Source organism: Clarias gariepinus, chromosome 25 (assembly GCF_024256425.1).
Source record: "Clarias gariepinus isolate MV-2021 ecotype Netherlands chromosome 25, CGAR_prim_01v2, whole genome shotgun sequence".
NCBI lineage: Eukaryota > Metazoa > Chordata > Actinopteri > Siluriformes > Clariidae > Clarias > Clarias gariepinus.
The window spans coordinates 2,682,853-2,702,476 of NC_071124.1; the positions used below are offsets into that span (position 1 = coordinate 2,682,853).

Consider the following 19,624-nt stretch of genomic DNA (forward strand, 5'->3'; position numbering starts at 1 on the left):
GCTTCATGCATTAACATTATGCCTCGTCGTATTTATTATAATTTGTCTTTAAAACTGCTTTTCTTCATTCGAGAGTCGCTAAACGATGCAGCGATGTTCTTTCACTTTTCCACATTTTTAGAGTTGATTTTTTTGATCGTTGTTAAAATTAATTTGTATTTATTTTTATTTAATCAAAATATAAAATTTTAAACATATCGATAATTTTCCTTCTATTTATTTTGTGTATAAATAATTGAACTTTAAGCTCCACGCATTAACATTACGCCTTATCATATCGATCATAATTTGTCTTTAAAACCTGTTTTTCTTTATTTGACTTGGATTTAACTCTAAACAGAAAAAAAAAACAGGATTTGTAAACAATAACAGAGTCGCTTAACAATGCAGTGATTTATTATTATTTATTTTATTTTATTTTATTTTTTTACATTTTTCGGACTGGTGAAATGAACTTGTTTTCATATTTGGTCAAATAAAAATATAACTATAATATATATAAATTTCAATAGTTTTTCTTCTATTTATTTTCAATAGAAAGAGCTGCGCATTAACACTACGCCTCATCATATCTTTATCTTTAAAACCTGCTTTTCTTTATTCGACTCATGTTTAACTCCAAACAGACGAAGGTTAAAGACCCAGCAGCGTCAGTTTGGCAGCGTCGTGACTCAACCTCACAATGTCTTTGGATGTGTTTCTCGGATCACGGCTCACAGATTACATCAAGGACAACGATGCATTCATATTTTTTTATTAAAATATATTCATAAAAAATATGGATATAAAACACAACGACATTCAGAAACAATTCAGAAACCTATGTGTGTGTGTGTGTGTGTTTGTGTGTGTGTGTGTGTGTATGTGTGTGTGTAGTATTTGATCTCAGTGATATATCCACAGTTTGGTGAAATGATGTGATTAAAACCTTTCACACGATTAAATGAAGTTGAGGTCGAATATTAATTTTTTTTTCCCGCTAACAAACAAACAGCTTTGACAAAAATTCACGAAACACTCTTCTCATCAGCACAAAAACTGCCACGAGACCGTGAACAAAGAAAAAAAAAGTCAGATTTTCAATTTTTTTGCAAAAAAAAGTGAAAGTCGGTAGTCAGTAGAAAATCCATCTGGAGTAAGAGAACTTGTAGTCCACGCTAGTCACAAGCGGAATCCCTTAGCTAGCTGACGCCGTTTCTTTCGCCATGTACATATCAGCTAGCTTTTTAAACTCCGGCCCCCAGGTGCCGAGGAAGTCATACTCGTGGTCTCCTTCGTTCACAGACGACTCCAGGGAGCTCAGGGATTCGGCGATGGAGCCGCTGCCCTCGTAAGCGTACGTCGCAAGGGAATCGTAGGGAGGAGCTGAGGGGTCGGCGTCCGTCTCGTTCAGCCTGCTGATCAGGAAGTCTCTGAGGTCGCTGCACTCGTTGGCGGGCGAACGCGTGCGATATGGGAACAGGACGTCCGGGATGATGTCGCGTCTCAGCTGGTTGGTTTCCTCCATGGCCTCCGGGTGGCGCAGCGCTCCGATGTCAAAGGCCTGCGTGTCCTCCTCTCCTCCGCCTTCGTCATTGTAGCTCACCACGTTGTCCCTGACGTCCTCTTTGGAGATGATCAGAGGCTCTTTACGCCGCTGCTTCCTCAGGGCCGAGAACAGCACCACGATCACTGAGACAAAACAAAATAATACACGTAACAAATATAAATACATGAAGTGTTTTAAATCCCTCTTATACTATAACAATTTATTAACAACTATCATTGTTGATGGGAAAAGAGTTTATTATAGTAAGAGTTAAAAGGTTAATATAATCTGCTGATCTTTAACGTAATCAGTGATCATATTATTATTATTATTATTATTATTATTATTTGAGGTTGAAGCCCACGTCCATGTCTGTGTGTCTCTCTGTACAGCAGAACTCTCTGTCTAACTTATTAATACAAAGAAATCCCATTCTGTAAGGTTGAGTATCTTACGCCTTGTTTACACTAAGTTGTCCTTCTTTGGTGGTCAGACAAATACACTCCCTGTTCGGTAATCGGAGAGTGAATCACAGATGAGAAATGGAAAAAGTAGATCAAAGGATAAAGATGAAGTTTTGTCTTAAAACCACTCCAGCGTGTTAAAATTCACTTATACCACTTCAGCGCTGGTATTTCAGCCAAAGTGAAAATATGAACTAATCCCAGTCAAAATATTCACTTTATCTTTTCTAATTAATATCTATTGGTGCAGGTGTTTGTTTACATTGAGACAGTAGCGCATTAGTAGATTATTTTAAAGTAGATTATTAAATGACACACATAACTGTTCATAACATCACTTTTACTAAACATTTAGATTCACTGATGGTGCAGATTTAGGCCTTGTTCACAAATCTTCACTAAAATCGAGCGTTTTTTTCACGGTCGTAGCGTCCAGTGAGCGCGGATCGAGCGCAGAGTGTTTTCCACACGTAGGCGTCAATGAGAGTGTTCGCACGGGCTTTGGTGATGTGCGTTTGTCCGGCTGCGCGTTTATACGGCATCAAAAAAACTTTGCTTGCAGCTTTTTCTTGGCGTTCAAATCCCAACGACCGCAAGGAAACCGCTTCTAGTGCGTTTTCTTTGAATTAATTTTATGCTTCGGAGGACCGGATATATCCCATTATCCTACATGCTTTACATAGGGAAATGCGAAAAAAATAATAATAATAAAATGTCGGAGGAAGTTGATCCAGCCCAGCTCATGCAGGAAGTGGAGCACTGATATGGGACATCTCTTTACCAGACTACAGTGATTGAAAGGAGACACCTCAAATAAAACGACAAGGGCTTTCATATCCAGTTCCCGACACACTGCCCCCACAGGTTAACACACAAACTACAATCTGGGCTGCAGGCTGGCATTAGACAGAGACAAACAAACGCCCGGGGTAGAAGGCAATCTATCGCCACAACAAAACGCAACATAATCGTCTAGGACGTTCAGAGCGAGTTCGTTTATCCAAAAATTTAACACCAGTGTGAACAAGGCCTAAACTACAGGTAGATATTTAAGTACCGCAATTTAAGACGCGCCCACAGTTTGACGCATGCGTAGTACACTGTCAAAACTGTCACTTTTGGTTTATAATTTGGCACGAAACTGTTCATAACTTCACTTTTACTTATAGATTTTATTTATGGTGCAGGTTTAACTTTAAATACCAATCTGGCTGGACAGACGTACAGACAGACAGACAGGGTTTTTTCTGAGACTGCTTTCCAGTTCTCCAATGTATGAAACGTAAACATATAATTGAAAACACAAGTTCTGCACAATGTCCAGACAAAGCTTCTTAAAAGCTGAGAATTTCAATATAGCTACGTTTCACGATGTTAAACATCCACAGAAAACCTATTAAGGTATAGATGTGTATTGAAGGTAAATACGTACTAAGCAGAATGACGATACACAGAAGGATGGCCACCAGGGCGGCGGTGCTGAGTCGTGCCGAGAGCAGGAGAGCGTCCACGCTACACGAGCGCAGGTTCCCCGTGCTGTCGCAGCCGCACACACGTACGGTCAGAGTACTCGTGCTGCTCTGGATGGGATAATCGCTGTCTGAGATCACCACGGGCAGGTAGTACGTGCTCATCTCCTGCCTGTTAAAGCCACTCCGCCTGGTCAGGATCCTCGCCGTGTTATCTGGAATATTTAAACACAGAGTGATAAATCTCCAGGGCCCCAATTTAACCCAAGGACATGGCAGAATAAAGAGAAAAAACATTACAGCGCATGCATACTGAATGAAGCAGGTTCACCTTCGTTGTCAAAGATGGTAAAGTTCGGGTTGTTGGCGCTTAAACTGAAGACGAACTTGTGTCCGACGAGGGGCTCGTCTGTGTCGATCGCGCTGATGGTTTGGATTAACTGGAAAAATAAAAAATAAAACACTTTTGGTCACGATTCTTGTTTTTTTGTTAGATTTTAACTACAGGTACAAAGATAAAATAATTTATATACAAATAAATACACCAAAAAAGTTCATACATGCTTTGGGAAAAGAATAATAATATGATGTATATTATATTGATATAATATTAATTATATTTAGTGTTCAAATATATATATATATATATATATATATATATATATATATATATATATATATATATAAGTTTTTCTTTTCCTGAAGTGTGTATAGTTTTTTTGGTTGACTCTGTATAGTAACAAAAAAACATAAATAAATGTGTTTAGTCTAAAGTTAAATCTCATATCACTTTTTTTGTACCTATAATAATAATAATAATAATAATAGTAATAATAATAATAATAATAATTTCCAGGATAGTATTTAAATTAAGTAGGGTTGTTTTTACCTAATCAAAGTATTACATAAATACTAAATAATCAGACGTAACAGTCTCAGTAAAGCCTGTGTGTGAATATTAATGAGTGGGCGTCGCCTCTGTGCAGGTCAATTGTAGTATTGTGAGTAGGCGTGGTCTCTTTGTGTGTCAATCATAGTTCATTAAGTGGGTGTGGCTTCCGTTTGTGTTAATTATAGTTCCGTAAGGAGGTGTGGCCTCGGTGTCTGTCAATCATGGTTCAATAAGTAGGCGTGACCTATGTGTGTGTCAATCATACAGTAGTTCAGTAAGTAGGCGTTGCCTCTGAGTGTGTCAATCATAGTTGAGTAAGTAGGTGTCGCCTCTGAGTGTGTCAATCATTGTTTAATAAGTAGGTGTGGCCACAGTGTCTGTCAATCATGGTTTATTAGGTGGGTGTGGCCTATGTCGATTCCAACAGTAGTATAGTACGTAGATGTTGCCTCTGTGCATGTCAATCATGGTTCATTAGGTGGGCGTGGCCTCTGAACATGTAACTTGTAGTATTGTAACTAGGTATCGTGTATGCGTGCATCAATCAAAGTTCAGTAAATATGTCAACAATAGTATAGTAAATAGGAGTGGCCTCTGTGTGTCAATCATAGTTGAATAAGTAGGCGTGGCCTCTGTTTGTCAGTTCGAGCCATAAAGGTACAGTATGGCCACTGTTCCTGACAGTTTGTATAAAAAGTGGGTGTGGCTTCTGTTCCTGCCAATCACAGTTAAGATGTCACCTTTGCGCCTGACAGTCTGTACAGTAAGTAGGCGTGGCCTCTGTTTATGTAAATCATACTGAAGAAGACAAGGATTCTGTATTTTAGTTCTATGAAGGGGGTGTGGCCTGTGTGCCTGTCAGTAACAGCGAAGAACGCATAGTAATAAGGATGCATGGTTTTCTGTCCGTGTCAGTCATATTTAAGTGGGCGTGACCTCAGTATTTCTCAGTGATAGTTATAGAGATGTAATGTTTGCGCCTGACAGTCATAATTAAAAATGTGTGTATTAATAAACTTAAAATTTAGTTTAAAGAGTTTTCTTTGAAAAATGTGAATTTGTGTTTGGCAAAAAAAAAAAAAAAATGTCGGCTACCTGCCCAGCTCTGACATTCTCACACACGAATGTCTCGTAAAACATGGCGAACTCAGGCGCGTTATCGTTCACATCCAGCACTTTAATCAGGACGGGGACGCGGCTCCTCTGACGAGGATTGTCTGAAATAATGACAAGTGAAGCCGGAGTGTAAAAAGCACTGCTTAAGGTTCTTGATGTAAAAGCTTTTTGATACCCAGAGAGTGAACGTACTTATTTCGCTGGCGAGCACAGAGATGTTGTGCCACTTTGACACCTCTCTGTCGAGAGACTTCAGGGTTGTAATGGAGCCGTTTCTGGGGTCGATGTGAAAGAGTCTGTCGGGATCTGTGTGCTCGTCTATTGCAAACCTGCGAACAAATGTTAGGCTGAAATTACTCCGGTGCCTGCCTTGTGCTTTTATATTTTATGTAGGAGTATTGATGGGATAATGGAACTCTATTCAACGAGAAGCTCGGCGCTGGAATCTGACCCATTTTACTTCTTTAAACAGCATATGTGAAGCCAAAACCGTATAAAAGAATGCTTGAATAATGTTCAAACATTTAATCTGTCACTCATTTTTATATTACAAAAGGAAATATATTTAACCAAAACATGGTATTGGTGCTAAAAAGAAAATTTTCTGATAGGATCATATAACACTACTTTCATAATACTTAACACTTTTTATCTCCCAATCCATGCCTTGTTTTTTGTAAACATGCATACACATTTATATTTTTATCAGATAAAAAGAAACATGCCCTTTTATGACCGTAGTGTCTAACTTTTTGAATTCACATCTTTTAATGATCTTAACTATCATTAAGATGAAACTTGGCCAATTTAAATTTCACATGAAAAGACATAAATCTGAAAAAGTGTATTATTTTAAAATGCAAAATTGTTAAGATATTGCAACAATATTGCAACATATTGTCCAAACCATAAATAAAAAAATGAATAAAGTAAAATCAGCACCAATACTGTGTTTTGGCAGAATATATTTTTTCCTGGGTTCCTTTCATTGCTAATATAAGGTTTATTTTTTAATAATAAAGTCTTGCAAATCTGGAAAAACTGTTTAAAAAACCTTCACGTCTAATTGTTACAGAGCACGGATCACCTTACAGAAAACGTTTTATATTATAATTAGTAATATGGTGCATTAAAACATCTAATATAACTCACTAAAATTAATACAATATAATCACAGCATGTGATTGAAGGTCTGGCTCTCTGCTGCCACCCAGCTTCACGCGACAGTACTGCACTTCATATCGCTAGACTCGAAAAACGTATATCGCTTTTTTAAGTTAAAAAAACTCAAGTTGACCCATTGTTAATTGAAACCGTCTTGGAAACTAACCATTGATATGACAGTGTGATATACAGGAAATTTATCTGCCCAATCAGAATACAGAAATCCAGAGTACTTGAATAATTCTGTTTATCAGACTCAGATCGGATCTTCTACAAAGTCTAGCTATTATTAATGTCAGTTTAATCCAAGCCATTACTTGTTTTGGCAAAATATAACTCCAACTTTAAGCCCCTTACTGCACAGGGTAGTCGGTTGCGTCAGGATCCCAGGCTGTAACCGTCCCAATGATGCTTCCCTTCGGCGTGTCCTCGTTGACCTCGATAATGAAATGCGGCCGGCTGAAGACCGGTGGCTCGTCCACGTCCTTTGCCGTCACTTTGACAATGGCCGTGTCTGAGAAAGGCCCCAGATGGAGGAAGCCGGGGTCTGTGTGTGTGTTACTCACTTCCACTTTGATTGTGTACACACGCCTGCTCTCGTAATCCAGTTTCTTAAAGCAAACACCAAAAACAGTGGTTAGGAATGAAAACGGTGCTGTAATTGAATTCTGACTTTTATGCTTTAATGCTTTTATGCTGACTTTTATGTTTCTGTTCACGACAAGCTACAATATTGTTTGTCTTATTGTCTGTTTATAGCTGCTATAATGTAAGTGATATCTGGAACCAATTTGTTATACAACCATTAATTGTAAATATAAGTGAAATAATGTTTCCTTAATTAATAGGCAACTGCAATTGTTGGCCAATTAATGTAATAAAAAAAAAAAAAACTCTTTAGAATGTTCTAATATGGGAAAAATAAATACCTTTAGGGTTTTAACTGTCGTCACATCACATTTTGTTGATTATTTGTTTATATCAGCATGACATAGAGTAATTTAGTCCTTACATAAAGTGTGTACTGGCCTGGGGTGGTGGGATTTTAATTACATGAAATTATTAAAAAAAAAAAAACTCTTGTATTTAATAAACAGAAAAATTACAAAAAAAAAACTTGTTAGAATTTCTTTCCCTAAAACACTTTTTACAAGTGGCGTAGTGCAAAAAATATCTTGTAACTTTTACTTTAATAATAATAATTAAAAAAAATAATAATAATAATAGCAAAATTACTGATTTACATTTTTACAGCTGGAAAAAAACAATTAATAGAAAAACTGATTTAAAGCAACAAAAAAAAGAGAGAAAAATCTCATATTCTGGGAAATTTGTTAAACCATGTCCATATTTATTTGATAAATATTTCAAAGCTCGATCAAGAACAACAAATTCAAACATTTTTTTATGTCTCATTTGCCATTTTTTTCGCTCTACCTTTTTGACAACGATTATTCCCTCTTGCGTCACCTCATCGGTAATGATGTCGAGCGAGTCTTTCCCGTCTCCTTCTAAGATCTTGTACCTCAGCTCGGCATTCTCTCCCTCGTCCCCATCGTTTGCTTTAATTCGACCCACCATGGAGCCAATTTCCGCCGACTCGTAAGTGCTCAAATGGTAGGAGCCTGAGTGATATGAAAAATGCAATTAGTTTCATGTCTAATCATAAGCCTGATGATACTATAAAAATGATGAGATAAATTTATATGACCTGGATCTAATATATTAAGGACAAGCCTATTATTCAAAATGGATGATGTTTTCATTGTCAATTAATTTGTGAGTGACTTAAGTGTGCGCCGCTCTTAAATAAGTCTGTGCACTGGATTTAAATGTTAATGAAATGCCGGGGTCTTACTGTAGGCGAAGCGCGGCGGGCTGTCATTGACGTCTGTAAGGGTCACATTGACCACAGTGGTTCCAGACAGACCCCCCATCTGTCCTGCCATGTCTTTGGCCTGAATAACCACCTGGTAGTCCTTCCGCACCTCTCTGTCCATGTTGGATAGGGCTATTCTCACGATTCCTACAAAAGCAGAGTTTGTGATCTTTATTATGCAGTCATGTATTCAGATCCGTGTACCGACACATATAGCATTTACCACCTTCACACAATTGGTGTGAAAGTCAGGCAACAAACTTAGAAACAACATCTGTTGACACATTGAAGGATTTCCACTAAAGATGTCTCACTTGCAGTTGTCTCATTTTTTTCAAAACTCAGACGAGTGCTATCATTTCTGGAGTTTTGAGCCACCATTTTAAGTAAGAACTTACAACCTGTTGTGCAGGTTCCTTACTTTTTATCTTTCTTCATTTTATTCCTTACCTGTCCATACATTTCCTTGAGGCACTATCACCTATGACCAGATCTGGAAGTCCAACACAGTCTCTCCATCACTCTTTTGCTCCATTCATATGGCTAAGGGACTGCTTTTGATAAAGGTTTATGCTTCCTGTTGAACGCATGCTGTTTTTTGTCTTCCCAGATCGATCTATCCATCTTGAGCTTGACACCTTCCATTACCTGCTGATATACTTTGGTTAACCCTGTCTACACTTATCTACAGGACATCTAGTTCCTCTTACAAGTTGCTGGAATTTCAAGTCTGCCCAATTGTAAAGCTCAAAAGAATCTTAGATTTATATTTAATACTTTGGTTTTAATCATCAGTGCTCTCTCAAGCTCTACCTTCCTTCATATGTCGAGGTTAATTCCTTTTGATTTGATTTGAACCACATCTGCCATCACATCAAAGCTATTTCCTGCTCCTCACAAGTCAATGCCAACTTTTTATGCTTCTCATTGGATGCACATGGGGTTCATCTGACATGGTGCATTCTTATATGGATTGATCTGTTCATTACAACCATAAATGCTCCCATTGGTATTAGGACAACTTTAATCATGTATATATATATATATATATATATATATATATATATATATATATATATATCTGCATTCACTCTAGTTGGTTCTTGATATGGATTTCTCATATGCCCATATCTGGTAGCCAGGAAGAGCCTTAGTGGTTTCTGATATAAGGACTAGGATACAGGACCACAGTCCAAACTACAGAACTGTGGAAAATCGTTCCCTTCATATTTTGCTTCCAATGCACCAGACGTTCTTGGATTTTTATTGTAGTCTTAAAGATTACTCCTGGCTTCCTAAAGGATTCTTATTCTTGCCAAGGTTTTATCTCTTGTTTTCAGTCCAGTCCCTGAACCTGAGCAGTTTTAGGGGAATGTTTTTTTTTTTTTTTGTGAACCAGTGAGAAACCCAGTGAGGGACAGATGTAGATGATGACAGATGATCAGGCCGGTGATTACTGGCCGGTACACTGCTAATGCTGAATGCTAAGTGGTTGGAACAGACGAGAGGGGAAATGAGGCTGCTGCTGCTGCTGAGGTTGTTACAGTACGTAAATAACCCATTTTAAAATTTTTTTAATTGAGTTCTTTTTCACTTCCACTAGTTGTTTTGATTTAGATTTGGCTGAATCAGACGATGCTGTATCTACCTACTGTAACTTCATCTTGTTATGTCTAAGTACTGCAGTAGCACAGCCACATAAAGGACACTTTTATAGGGTGAGAGTAAGCCGGCTCAATGAGAAAAAAAGCTGTGGCGCGTTATTAATCATGCCCAGGACGGTTGTATTTGTCCACCGACGGTGGTGCGTTGGTTTCCACTCAAGTTTTCATGAGAGTCGACAGCTGGGCAGCATTGGGAAGATAATGATCACCTGACATGGTCACCTGACCTGGATATAAAGCAGGCCCGGGAAATGACTTGGGGAAAGAGAGAGAGAGAGAGTATGGAGAAACAGCACTCTGTGATTATCAGAATCATTTACGGAGCTAACGAAGAGTAACTCGAAGTCTGTGCCTTGCAGATTTTTCCCTTTGTTTGGATTATGGCCGACTGGACTGCTTCGAGATTTAACTTTTGCTCCGACATCGGAATCTCGCTATTTTTAATAACCTTGACTCTGGACATTCTACAAACTCCCACAACACACCACATTCATTTTGTTTAAAAGTTTGTTGTGGTTCACCTCTTGTTTAGTTTTTTGTATAATACACTTTGGTTTATTGTGAATGTGGTGTCTTTCTCGTTTACGGGTTTTAAAGCATCTCGGCCACCAAGATAGAGATCTCTCGTTTCGTGTAACTCAGTTTATTTAAATAATCTGGTCGTTACTGTGGTATATCTGCAGTATACCCACTGAGTTTTTATTTTCCAAAGTTAGATTTAGGCTTTTATATTATCGACTTGTGTGCACTCAGCCAAGTAATTATGGCACCACAGCACCAAGTACAGCTGTAAATACCTTGCATTTAATATGCAAGGTACACACCAGGCATACAGAATTATTACATACTTAAAAATGAAATACGAAATCGTTTCATTGTGCTGTAAAAAAATATATAGTAAAAGCCTAATCCAGAGAGAAAAATCAAAGCAGACTTTGCTCTTCTCTATGTAAAGACAGTTGGTGTGCCGCAACATCTTTGGAAAATCACATCTTGTTTGGTGAAAATGGGGCAGCTGCAGGGAGGGGCGCCATATTGCGGCACCCCCATGGGGTAAAATATCTTCTTAATGGACATAACGGGAACACTCAGAGTGAGAGAAGGGTCCAGGGGAATTTTGTGCATTTACAGGAGTATAAATAAAAAATGACAAAAAGTATACATGGCCTAGCAGGCCTGTGTTAATATTTAAATGTGGTCTGGTTTTAAACGATGCCTTTCGAACGAACGCAATATGTCGCCCGTAGCACCATGCATAAGAATGCGATGGCATGCTGTGATCTGCAAGCCTCGTTTGCTTTACATAGACATCAATCTTCTTCAAACAACAGCCCTGAAAATGACACTTGTAACCATATGTTGAAAGGACACACCTGTCTCTGGTTCCACTGAGAAGTACGGCTGCCCTTGGAGTATGCTGTAGACGAGTTTAGCGCTGTTCCCGTACGATGCGTCGTCTGCGTCCGTGGCATTGACTTCTATCACAAAAGTACCTGAATAAAAGAAGCGGGATGTGTGGTGAGTCAGGTCACATGGTTAAGAACATAGTTTACTGTTAATTGTTATTGCTAAGGACATACAGTATACTCTAGAAGCTCTCTCTTAGAAAACATGTTTAAGGGTTATTTAGGTCGATGAGACTTAGCTCTGCTCAAAATTCTTTCTGATCTGAGAAGCTTCGGGTCGTACAGTACTGTACATACACAAACATGCAAGAAGTAATTAGACTCTTGTACTTTAATGATAAAAAGCCCGGGCCAAAATGATTCCTTCTGAACAGATGTTCGCATGAAGACTTCAGAGTCAGTGACTCTGTTAGTGGTTTCCTTTTTTCTTTAATTGTGTTGATGCTAGAAAAGAGGGATTTCTTGTAAAGATTCCTAGAAATTTGTCTCTGGGTAGTCTGCCTTGAGGCCGAGCAGAAATCTGATGTCTTTAAAAATTAGACATTTCTTAGGATCTGTCACTTTTAGACATGTTTTTTTTAAGACAGGTCTATTTCAATATGAAAAGCAGGAAACAGAAAATAGTAGTAATATACTGTAGTAATGGGAGTAGTAGCAGAAGAAGCTTTTTTTGCTTGCCACATCAGATCTGCAAGCTGTTGACATTTTACACTAGATGAACTTTCTGCCCAACCTACCCAGCCTTTTGTATGGACATACATAACATAAACATTAGTTTAAGGATTTCGCACAAGGGTCCAGAAGTGGCAATCCTGTGGTGGCAGGGTTTGAACCTTTAACTCTACAATCAGCAACCCAGAGCCTCAACCGACTGAGCCCCCAATAGTAGTAATAATAACGGCAATTAATCTGGGTGCATACTGTACATTTCTATCATAATACTATGCTGTTTTGTTTACTTCTTACACGGCACTCTCCATTCCACTTATTCACACATTGTACAGGGTTTCTGGAGGCCAGGAGCCTATCCCAGGGGACTTGGGGCATAAGGCAGGGTTCACCTAGGATGGGGTGCCAGTCCATTACAAGTCACAAGAAGACACTTAAACACTTTGGAATCTGGAAGCAATTTGGAAGCTATTTTAGATGGTAGGAGGAAACCGGAGTACCTGATGAAAACCCACCAACCATGGGGAGAAGACATGCAAACTCCAAACAGCCCCAAAGAGGAAATCGTACCTTCAACCCTCGAAAACTTAAAGCACTTCCCTGAACACAGACCAAATAAACCATAAGGGAATAGAGTTCCATACATGGTTCTCACTAGAACTTCTACTTGAAACTTGCACCCTGAAAAATTTTCAATGTTGAAATTTTAATAGTCTGATATAAAGGACAAACCAAAACCAAACCAAAGACTTACATAAAAGAGATTGCTGAAATATTTTGGGTAGTTACATGGAATCTTGTCCTTCTCTTGAAGAGCGCCTCCACAGAATGTGAACAGGGTTCGAAAAGAGCTTTCAACTGAATCAATTTTAAAACAACCTTCTTTAGTGTTATTGATATTGATAATTATGCTGCTTAGCATTCGAATGGGACTCTACGTTGAAACTTGACACTCCCTCTTATAGACAACACATAGCAACTGATGGTTAAATGTAGAAACGTAGAAGGACATTTGATTCTGTGTAAAACCGTATACCAAAGAGTCCCTGGCAGAAATAGTTCTAAGAAGAACCCCCTTAAAAGGCCAAGCACTCTAAAACATCCATCACAGGTGTAAGGAATGAATATATTTTCAGAAACTGTTTGACTTGTCTCTGGTTGTTGTATACTAGTTGGTTCCTGTTCTTACTTACGTTAGAGCAAATGTAAGCAGTTGCTTTCTCACCAGCCTCTTTTTATTTTCTCTTTTAAAGTTAATCAGACAAAAACCTGACAGCAATTTACAGCTTAGGTGTTTCTAAGTCTAAATTAGATTTTTAACTTAGAAAGCACTGACACATTAGAGACTCCTTACATCAACGTTAAATAAAAAAGTTCTGCCGCGTCCTCAATTTATGTGGATCGTTTCCCATATACATAATTTAATGTAAATTAGATGCTACTATAGAAGCAAAAAAAAAGCAAAAAAAATAATAATTTTAATGAGAGAAATAATATGAACCTGTGATTTGCACCTGCACTCTTGTCAAACTCTAGAATGTAGAATTCAATAGCACTAATGTATAATAGCAGCAGGAAAGTGAGCTCTCAGCTTGTGTAATTTTTTTTTTTTTTTGTAATTGGACTTCCTGCTAGCCTCCGGTAATAAATGATGGATGGAGGAAATTAGTCTGTGACCTGCGGACCGAGTGAACAAGTGACTTTGTGCTAACATTATGTTCTTTAGGTAAGAATCATCCCTCTGAACACGAGCTCTTACACCGCTGCTAGAGCAAAGTATCGGCTGATTAATCTCAAGATAAAGACCCCAGACAGACGCCTCCTGTTCTTGAGGATTGGGACTGTCCCGATACAGCGGGCATCAGCAACACAAGCAGGAGCAGCACAAGCAGCTCAAGCAGCAGCAGCAGCAGCAGCAGTGCTCATGAATATGTATAACCTGCTGCATATCAGAGTCATTGTCCCCGAGTTCTATGTCATCACAAAAGCATCCCTCCTGATCGTGTGGCAACTCGGTGATAAAGACAGAATTAAAATGAGATCTAAAGAGGGCTATGTGATAAAACATGCAAATGGAATCATCTTAGCTTCCTATACAACAGAAAAGGTCACTTTTCTTTTCACCCATACATACATTTGCATGCATTAGCCCTATATAATACATTTATTATAGACTAATGTAAGAAGCATTGCATTAACGCTTATCAATGTCATGGCTTACGCTTTTATAGCAGCTAATATTAAACAGACAGATTTGCAGATCACGTGTCGATGCGTTCGTCCGGAAACGTAGATAATAACCGCGTAACGCTAATGTTAATGTGCTCAGCTTTGAGCGCCTAGCGTGAAGGTCATACACGGTCATACAGGTGTGCTTTTGAGTCTTGCTTGTACATGTCTAAAATCCTACTGCCGAATTCGTGCTGTGTACCGTATGTGCGCGCTAATATTAGCTACATTAAAGTTAGCATGCCTCGTTTTTTTCTTTACCTACATTGTTTGTTTTTTTTGAGGCCAACTTCCATATTTTGCTACATGACTAGCTACAGTATGTCGCTATACTGAGCCAATGTGACTGGATTTTTTCCTGATGAGTTTGTAGTTGTGCTGGGAAAAACAAACCAATAATTGTAATTCTTTTTACTAACTACCTACAGTATACATTTCCACACCTTCTCAAAGTATAAGCTTACCTGACAGGATTAAAGAAGCTCAAGTGCCTTAATGCCTGGCTGATAAACAGTAAAAATGATTTGTAATGGAGCTAATACCCACTCAGGAAGATGTGAAGAGCCCAACAGTCTAAGGGCTTTAATTCAGCGTCTTCTTGTTTGGTTTTTAACCAGAACTTCAAGGCTAACTAAAATAGACACTTAATGCTATTAGCATCAATACGCAGCCATAAAGTACACGACTGTGACACCAAAACACCTAGAAAAAAAGAAGTACACTTAAAAGAAATGGAACAAAATATAGTTCAAGATCAGATTAACTTCCTAAACCATTTGAAGCCTTGTGTAATGTAAGAAGTTCGGATTTCATTTAAAGATAATATTTGACATCGCACTCCCCTGCTATTTTCTTTTATGGAGACTGTAGGATACGCTTACATGTCATTGGCCACCCACGGTGCAGTTTAATGTTTCTGCGCACTATGACAACTTCATTTTGGGTATCATCACACCCACCTACGGCTTCGAGGCCAGAAATAGAAATGCAATCCAGTCGTACAGCAGTTATCAGTTTAGCATCAGTTTTGGTGCAGTGCGCCACGCTGCTAATGCAATATCTCATCTTTTAGCAAGTAAAAAAATAAATAAATAACCAAGGATGCTTTGGAAATGTAATGCAAAAGCAATTTTCTTTTTTAAAACTGTTCAGTTAAAGTTATTTAACTTTCTTATTGAAACTGGAGCAAGTCTGCCGTCTCCCTTAATCTTCCCTCTTCCTGCTCTTGCATCAACACGCTCTAATGACTCGAGGAGCTTCAGTGACCAGAAAGGGGGCAAGTTCAGTTCCCAGGACCTTCAGAAAAACACTTCTGGGGTCTTGAGTGAAATCTTTAAGTTTTAATTTTTCAGCTTTGGTCTTACACTGGTCACAAGGAGCATTGGGTTAAAACATTATGTACAGTAACAGCTGACCTCAAGTTTATTAACTGATTTAAAGTTATGTATGACTCTTCACTGAACTACTTTACACTCATAGCTGTAATCATGCCTTTATGGTTGTATAATAATTAATAAAACCATAGCCCTTTTTTTTTTTTTTAAACCTATCAAAAGAGAAAGGGCAAAGTACACAAATTCTGGACTCGAGCAACAGTAGAAGTCCCCCAGTACTTGTGTGCCTGAGTAAAAGTACAGGTGTATATATATATATATATACATAATTTTTCTAAAATATATATAAAATTATAAGTCACATACTGTATCAAAAAATAAAATAAAATAAAATAAACAAGCAAAAATGTGATGCATTTTGGTAGCTTGCCTACTAATGTAATCCTCTAATTAGAGTCTAATCAGACCTAGTATAATTAAATATTGGAGTAATTGTTTCAGATTACAAATTTTCAACCTCATTAATGCCAAGTTATTGTTAATTTTATTTACCATTTCTACAATCTGAAACATTTAATAAATGTGTAAATATTTATATTTTAAAAATGTTAACTTTTTCTTCAAGCTTTCAAACTCCTTTAAAACTGGTTTGCAGTTTCTCAGTAACATACTGTAACAATCTGAGTTTTTTGGGGTTGAAAAGAAAATACCTTCAGGAAGAAGCAACTGTCTAATGTAAAGGGAAAAAAATATATAATATTTCTCAGATGTTCCACAACATTAAATATAATGACAAAGGAATAAAATGTCGAAACTACTTAAGTACAATAACAAAATAGATGTACTCAGTTATGATGATATACTGTACAGGTAACTGAGTACATCTAGTTTGTTATTGTAATTAAGTAGATATTTCACGTATCATTACATTACTTTAGTATTTTTATTAGAGGATACTTTTTAACCTTGACTCCACTCAAATGCACAGCAAATATCAGTACTTTTGCTTAACTACATTTCTGCATGGCATTGTGTTTCCTAAGCACAAAGGAACTAACTTGTTTTTGAGGACATTCCACAACATTAACCATAACAACCTAAAGTAAGCAACTACATGACATTCTTTTTATTTCTTTGTCATCACATTTAATGTTGTGGAACATCCAAAACAAATTAGTTCATTTTTCCTGTACATTATGAGTTGTTCCTTCCTCAGGCTCCCACTTTTCTTTCCAACCCAAAAAACACAAATTGTCATGTTACTGTGAAGCTGAAAGACTTAAACTCCTTTCTATTGAAGTCATTCGAAAGCTTGAAGAAAAAGTTAAATGTTTAAAAAAAATGAAACACTGAATATCTAGTATACTATAATTAATCACAAATATTTAAAATATGTTGGATTGTAGAAATGGTAAATAAAATTAACATTTGGCATTAATGAGGTTGAAAATTTGTCTTTGTAATATGGAAGAATTACGCTAATATTTAATTATGCTAGGTCTGATTAGACTCTAATTAGATGGTTACATTAGTAGGCAAGCTACCAAAATGCTTCCTATGAGTGTTGTTTTTTTGTTTTTTGTTATACGGCATCCCACAGGGCGGGGTGCTATGTCCCCTGTCATTTGAGCCTATTAGCCCTTTAACCACTGGCTCTAATACTGTTTAGCAAAGTCAGGTTGATTAGTTATAGCACTAAAGTTGGAACTAATTATTTAAGGGCATGATGAAGTGTTTCCATTAATTATCTCACTAATTTTCATTTCGTTTTGCTCCAGCAGTGCACGGTTAGAGATTTCTGAGGCATTGCATTAAGAAAAAAATGCTTGTGGGTATGCTGTTATATATAAATATGACACTGCAGTGCCGTAACAGCCTTTCTATTTCGTGCCTTGGTTGCATCACCACTCAACTGTGGCTCAATTTCCAGAAACAAAATAGGTACATACATCCCTGCACGCACAGGAAGTAAAACTGGTTACCAAGAGGGGGAAAAAAAATTGCTCCCAAATCACACTTCAGTCCCAATTCAACACTCACTGACATTCTTCATGCTTCAGCACCTTGTCAAAAAAAATAAAAGCCTAAAAAAAAAAAAACAAAAAAAAAAAACAAAGTCATGAAGCCATCCTTGACCTTAAAGGCTCTCGGACGACAGATTCACAGAGGCATCATGCCCGAGAGCAATCTCCCAGCGTGACAATAAGTGTGCCGCAGGAAAACAAGAAAACAAGAGAAATTCGATATGAGATCCCTCACCGACGTCAGACATCTCAGGGACGCTGGCGCTGTAGACGCCCTGCGTGAACTTGGGCTCGTTGTCGTTGATGTCGTGAATCTTGACGATAAACTCAGTCGCCGGTTCCAGAGGTAGGCCGGTGTATTTGTTAAAGGCCTGCGCTTGTAGGGTGTAGGATGATTTTTCTTCTCTGTCGAGTCTCTGAGTGGCGTGAAGATCACCTGATTTTTCATCGATGCGGAAAATGGTGCCGGCTCCTTCTCCGGAGAGGACGTAGCGCGCTGTGCCATCTCCTCTATCCTTATCTGAGCGAAGCTGGAAGAACACAACAAGACAGATGTGTTATGCATTTTTTGATGTTCACCCTGGGATGCAATAACACCCCCCACTGGTTTACACTGATCCCCAGGAAGGATCTTATTGACACCCATTCTGAGATACAGTGATGCCCACCCTAGGTCTTACTGACAATTTGGAACAGACTGATGCCCACATGGGATCTAAAAGACACTTACTTTAGGAATTATGCCCACTATTAATCATATTGATGTCTACTCTCCGTCATATTGATGCCGACCCTGGATCTAATTGATTACCACCTTTAGTCTTATTGATGCCCACCATTGATTATATTGATGCCCAACCTAAATCTAATTGATGGCCACCTTTATTATAATTGAAACCCACAATCGATCATATGGAAGCCTACTTTACATCTAATTGATGCTTACCTTGAATCGTATTAACACCCACCATAAATCTAATTGATGCCAACCTTGGATCATATTGATGCCCACCTTTAATTTAATTGATGCCCACCTTGGATCATATTGATGCCCACCCTCAATCTAATTAATGCCCACCCTTCATCTAATTGATGTCCACTCTGGATCGCATTGATGCCAGCCTTTAATCTAATTGATGCCCAAGATCAATCATATTGATGCCTACCCTCAATCGAATTGATGCCCACACTGACTTGGGCATTGTACAAAGTCATTTAATAACATTCATTGGAAAGGAACTGATATCATATTTTTCAAAATACATTTATCACAGATTACAAACAATGTTTTTAAACTTGTTTTCTTTCTCTTTTTTTTCTTTGCAAAATCAATAAACAAAACACCTCCTGTACCCACCCTCTGTCTTTAGCTTAAATGCTTTAACCCACTTGGCCAGTCTCTTTTGTTTTAAAAACAGCAGTTCAAAGTTCATTATTAATGTTATAAAAGATTTGAGGTGTGGGGTTTGGAGGGTTTATTTATTTTAGGGTTGACTTTTTTAAGGGTGGGAGATCAGTATATGAGGTTTTCAAAGCGTCCAGAATCCCCAATGCCACCCCTGCAATGTTTGAAATTGACACCCACACTGGGGCACATTAAAGTCCAGACTTGGACACAGTTTATCTTACAAGGTTTTTAATTTTATGACTGTGTGTGTTGGTTGTTGAAATCGCTAATTTTATGTTCTGCTTGTGTTTTTTTTTTTTTTTGTGCCGCTGATGGACTCTCAGCCGTGAATTGCGGCTTATCAGCAAAAGCTTTCAGAACGGAGGCTCTCCAGGGACA

At 38.0% G+C, this 19,624-nt stretch overlaps 1 protein-coding gene across 1 annotated transcript in view; it reads right to left on the reverse strand.

The window, feature by feature from the left end:
* Nucleotides 1–854: 854 nt before the first annotated feature.
* Nucleotides 855–19,624, reverse strand: part of cdh10a (cadherin 10, type 2a (T2-cadherin)) — a 29,962-nt gene continuing 11,192 nt past the window's right edge. The window contains exons 3-12 of the mRNA XM_053486459.1: nt 18,074–18,368; nt 11,550–11,669; nt 8,492–8,659; nt 8,071–8,258; nt 6,991–7,244; nt 5,662–5,798; nt 5,449–5,570; nt 3,793–3,901; nt 3,425–3,676; nt 855–1,671 (exon numbers count right to left, since the gene is read on the reverse strand). Of these exons, the coding sequence (XP_053342434.1) occupies nt 1,178–1,671; nt 3,425–3,676; nt 3,793–3,901; nt 5,449–5,570; nt 5,662–5,798; nt 6,991–7,244; nt 8,071–8,258; nt 8,492–8,659; nt 11,550–11,669; nt 18,074–18,368 (2,139 nt within the window). The 3' untranslated portion in view covers nt 855–1,177. The remainder of the gene's footprint in view (nt 1,672–3,424; nt 3,677–3,792; nt 3,902–5,448; nt 5,571–5,661; nt 5,799–6,990; nt 7,245–8,070; nt 8,259–8,491; nt 8,660–11,549; nt 11,670–18,073; nt 18,369–19,624) is intronic.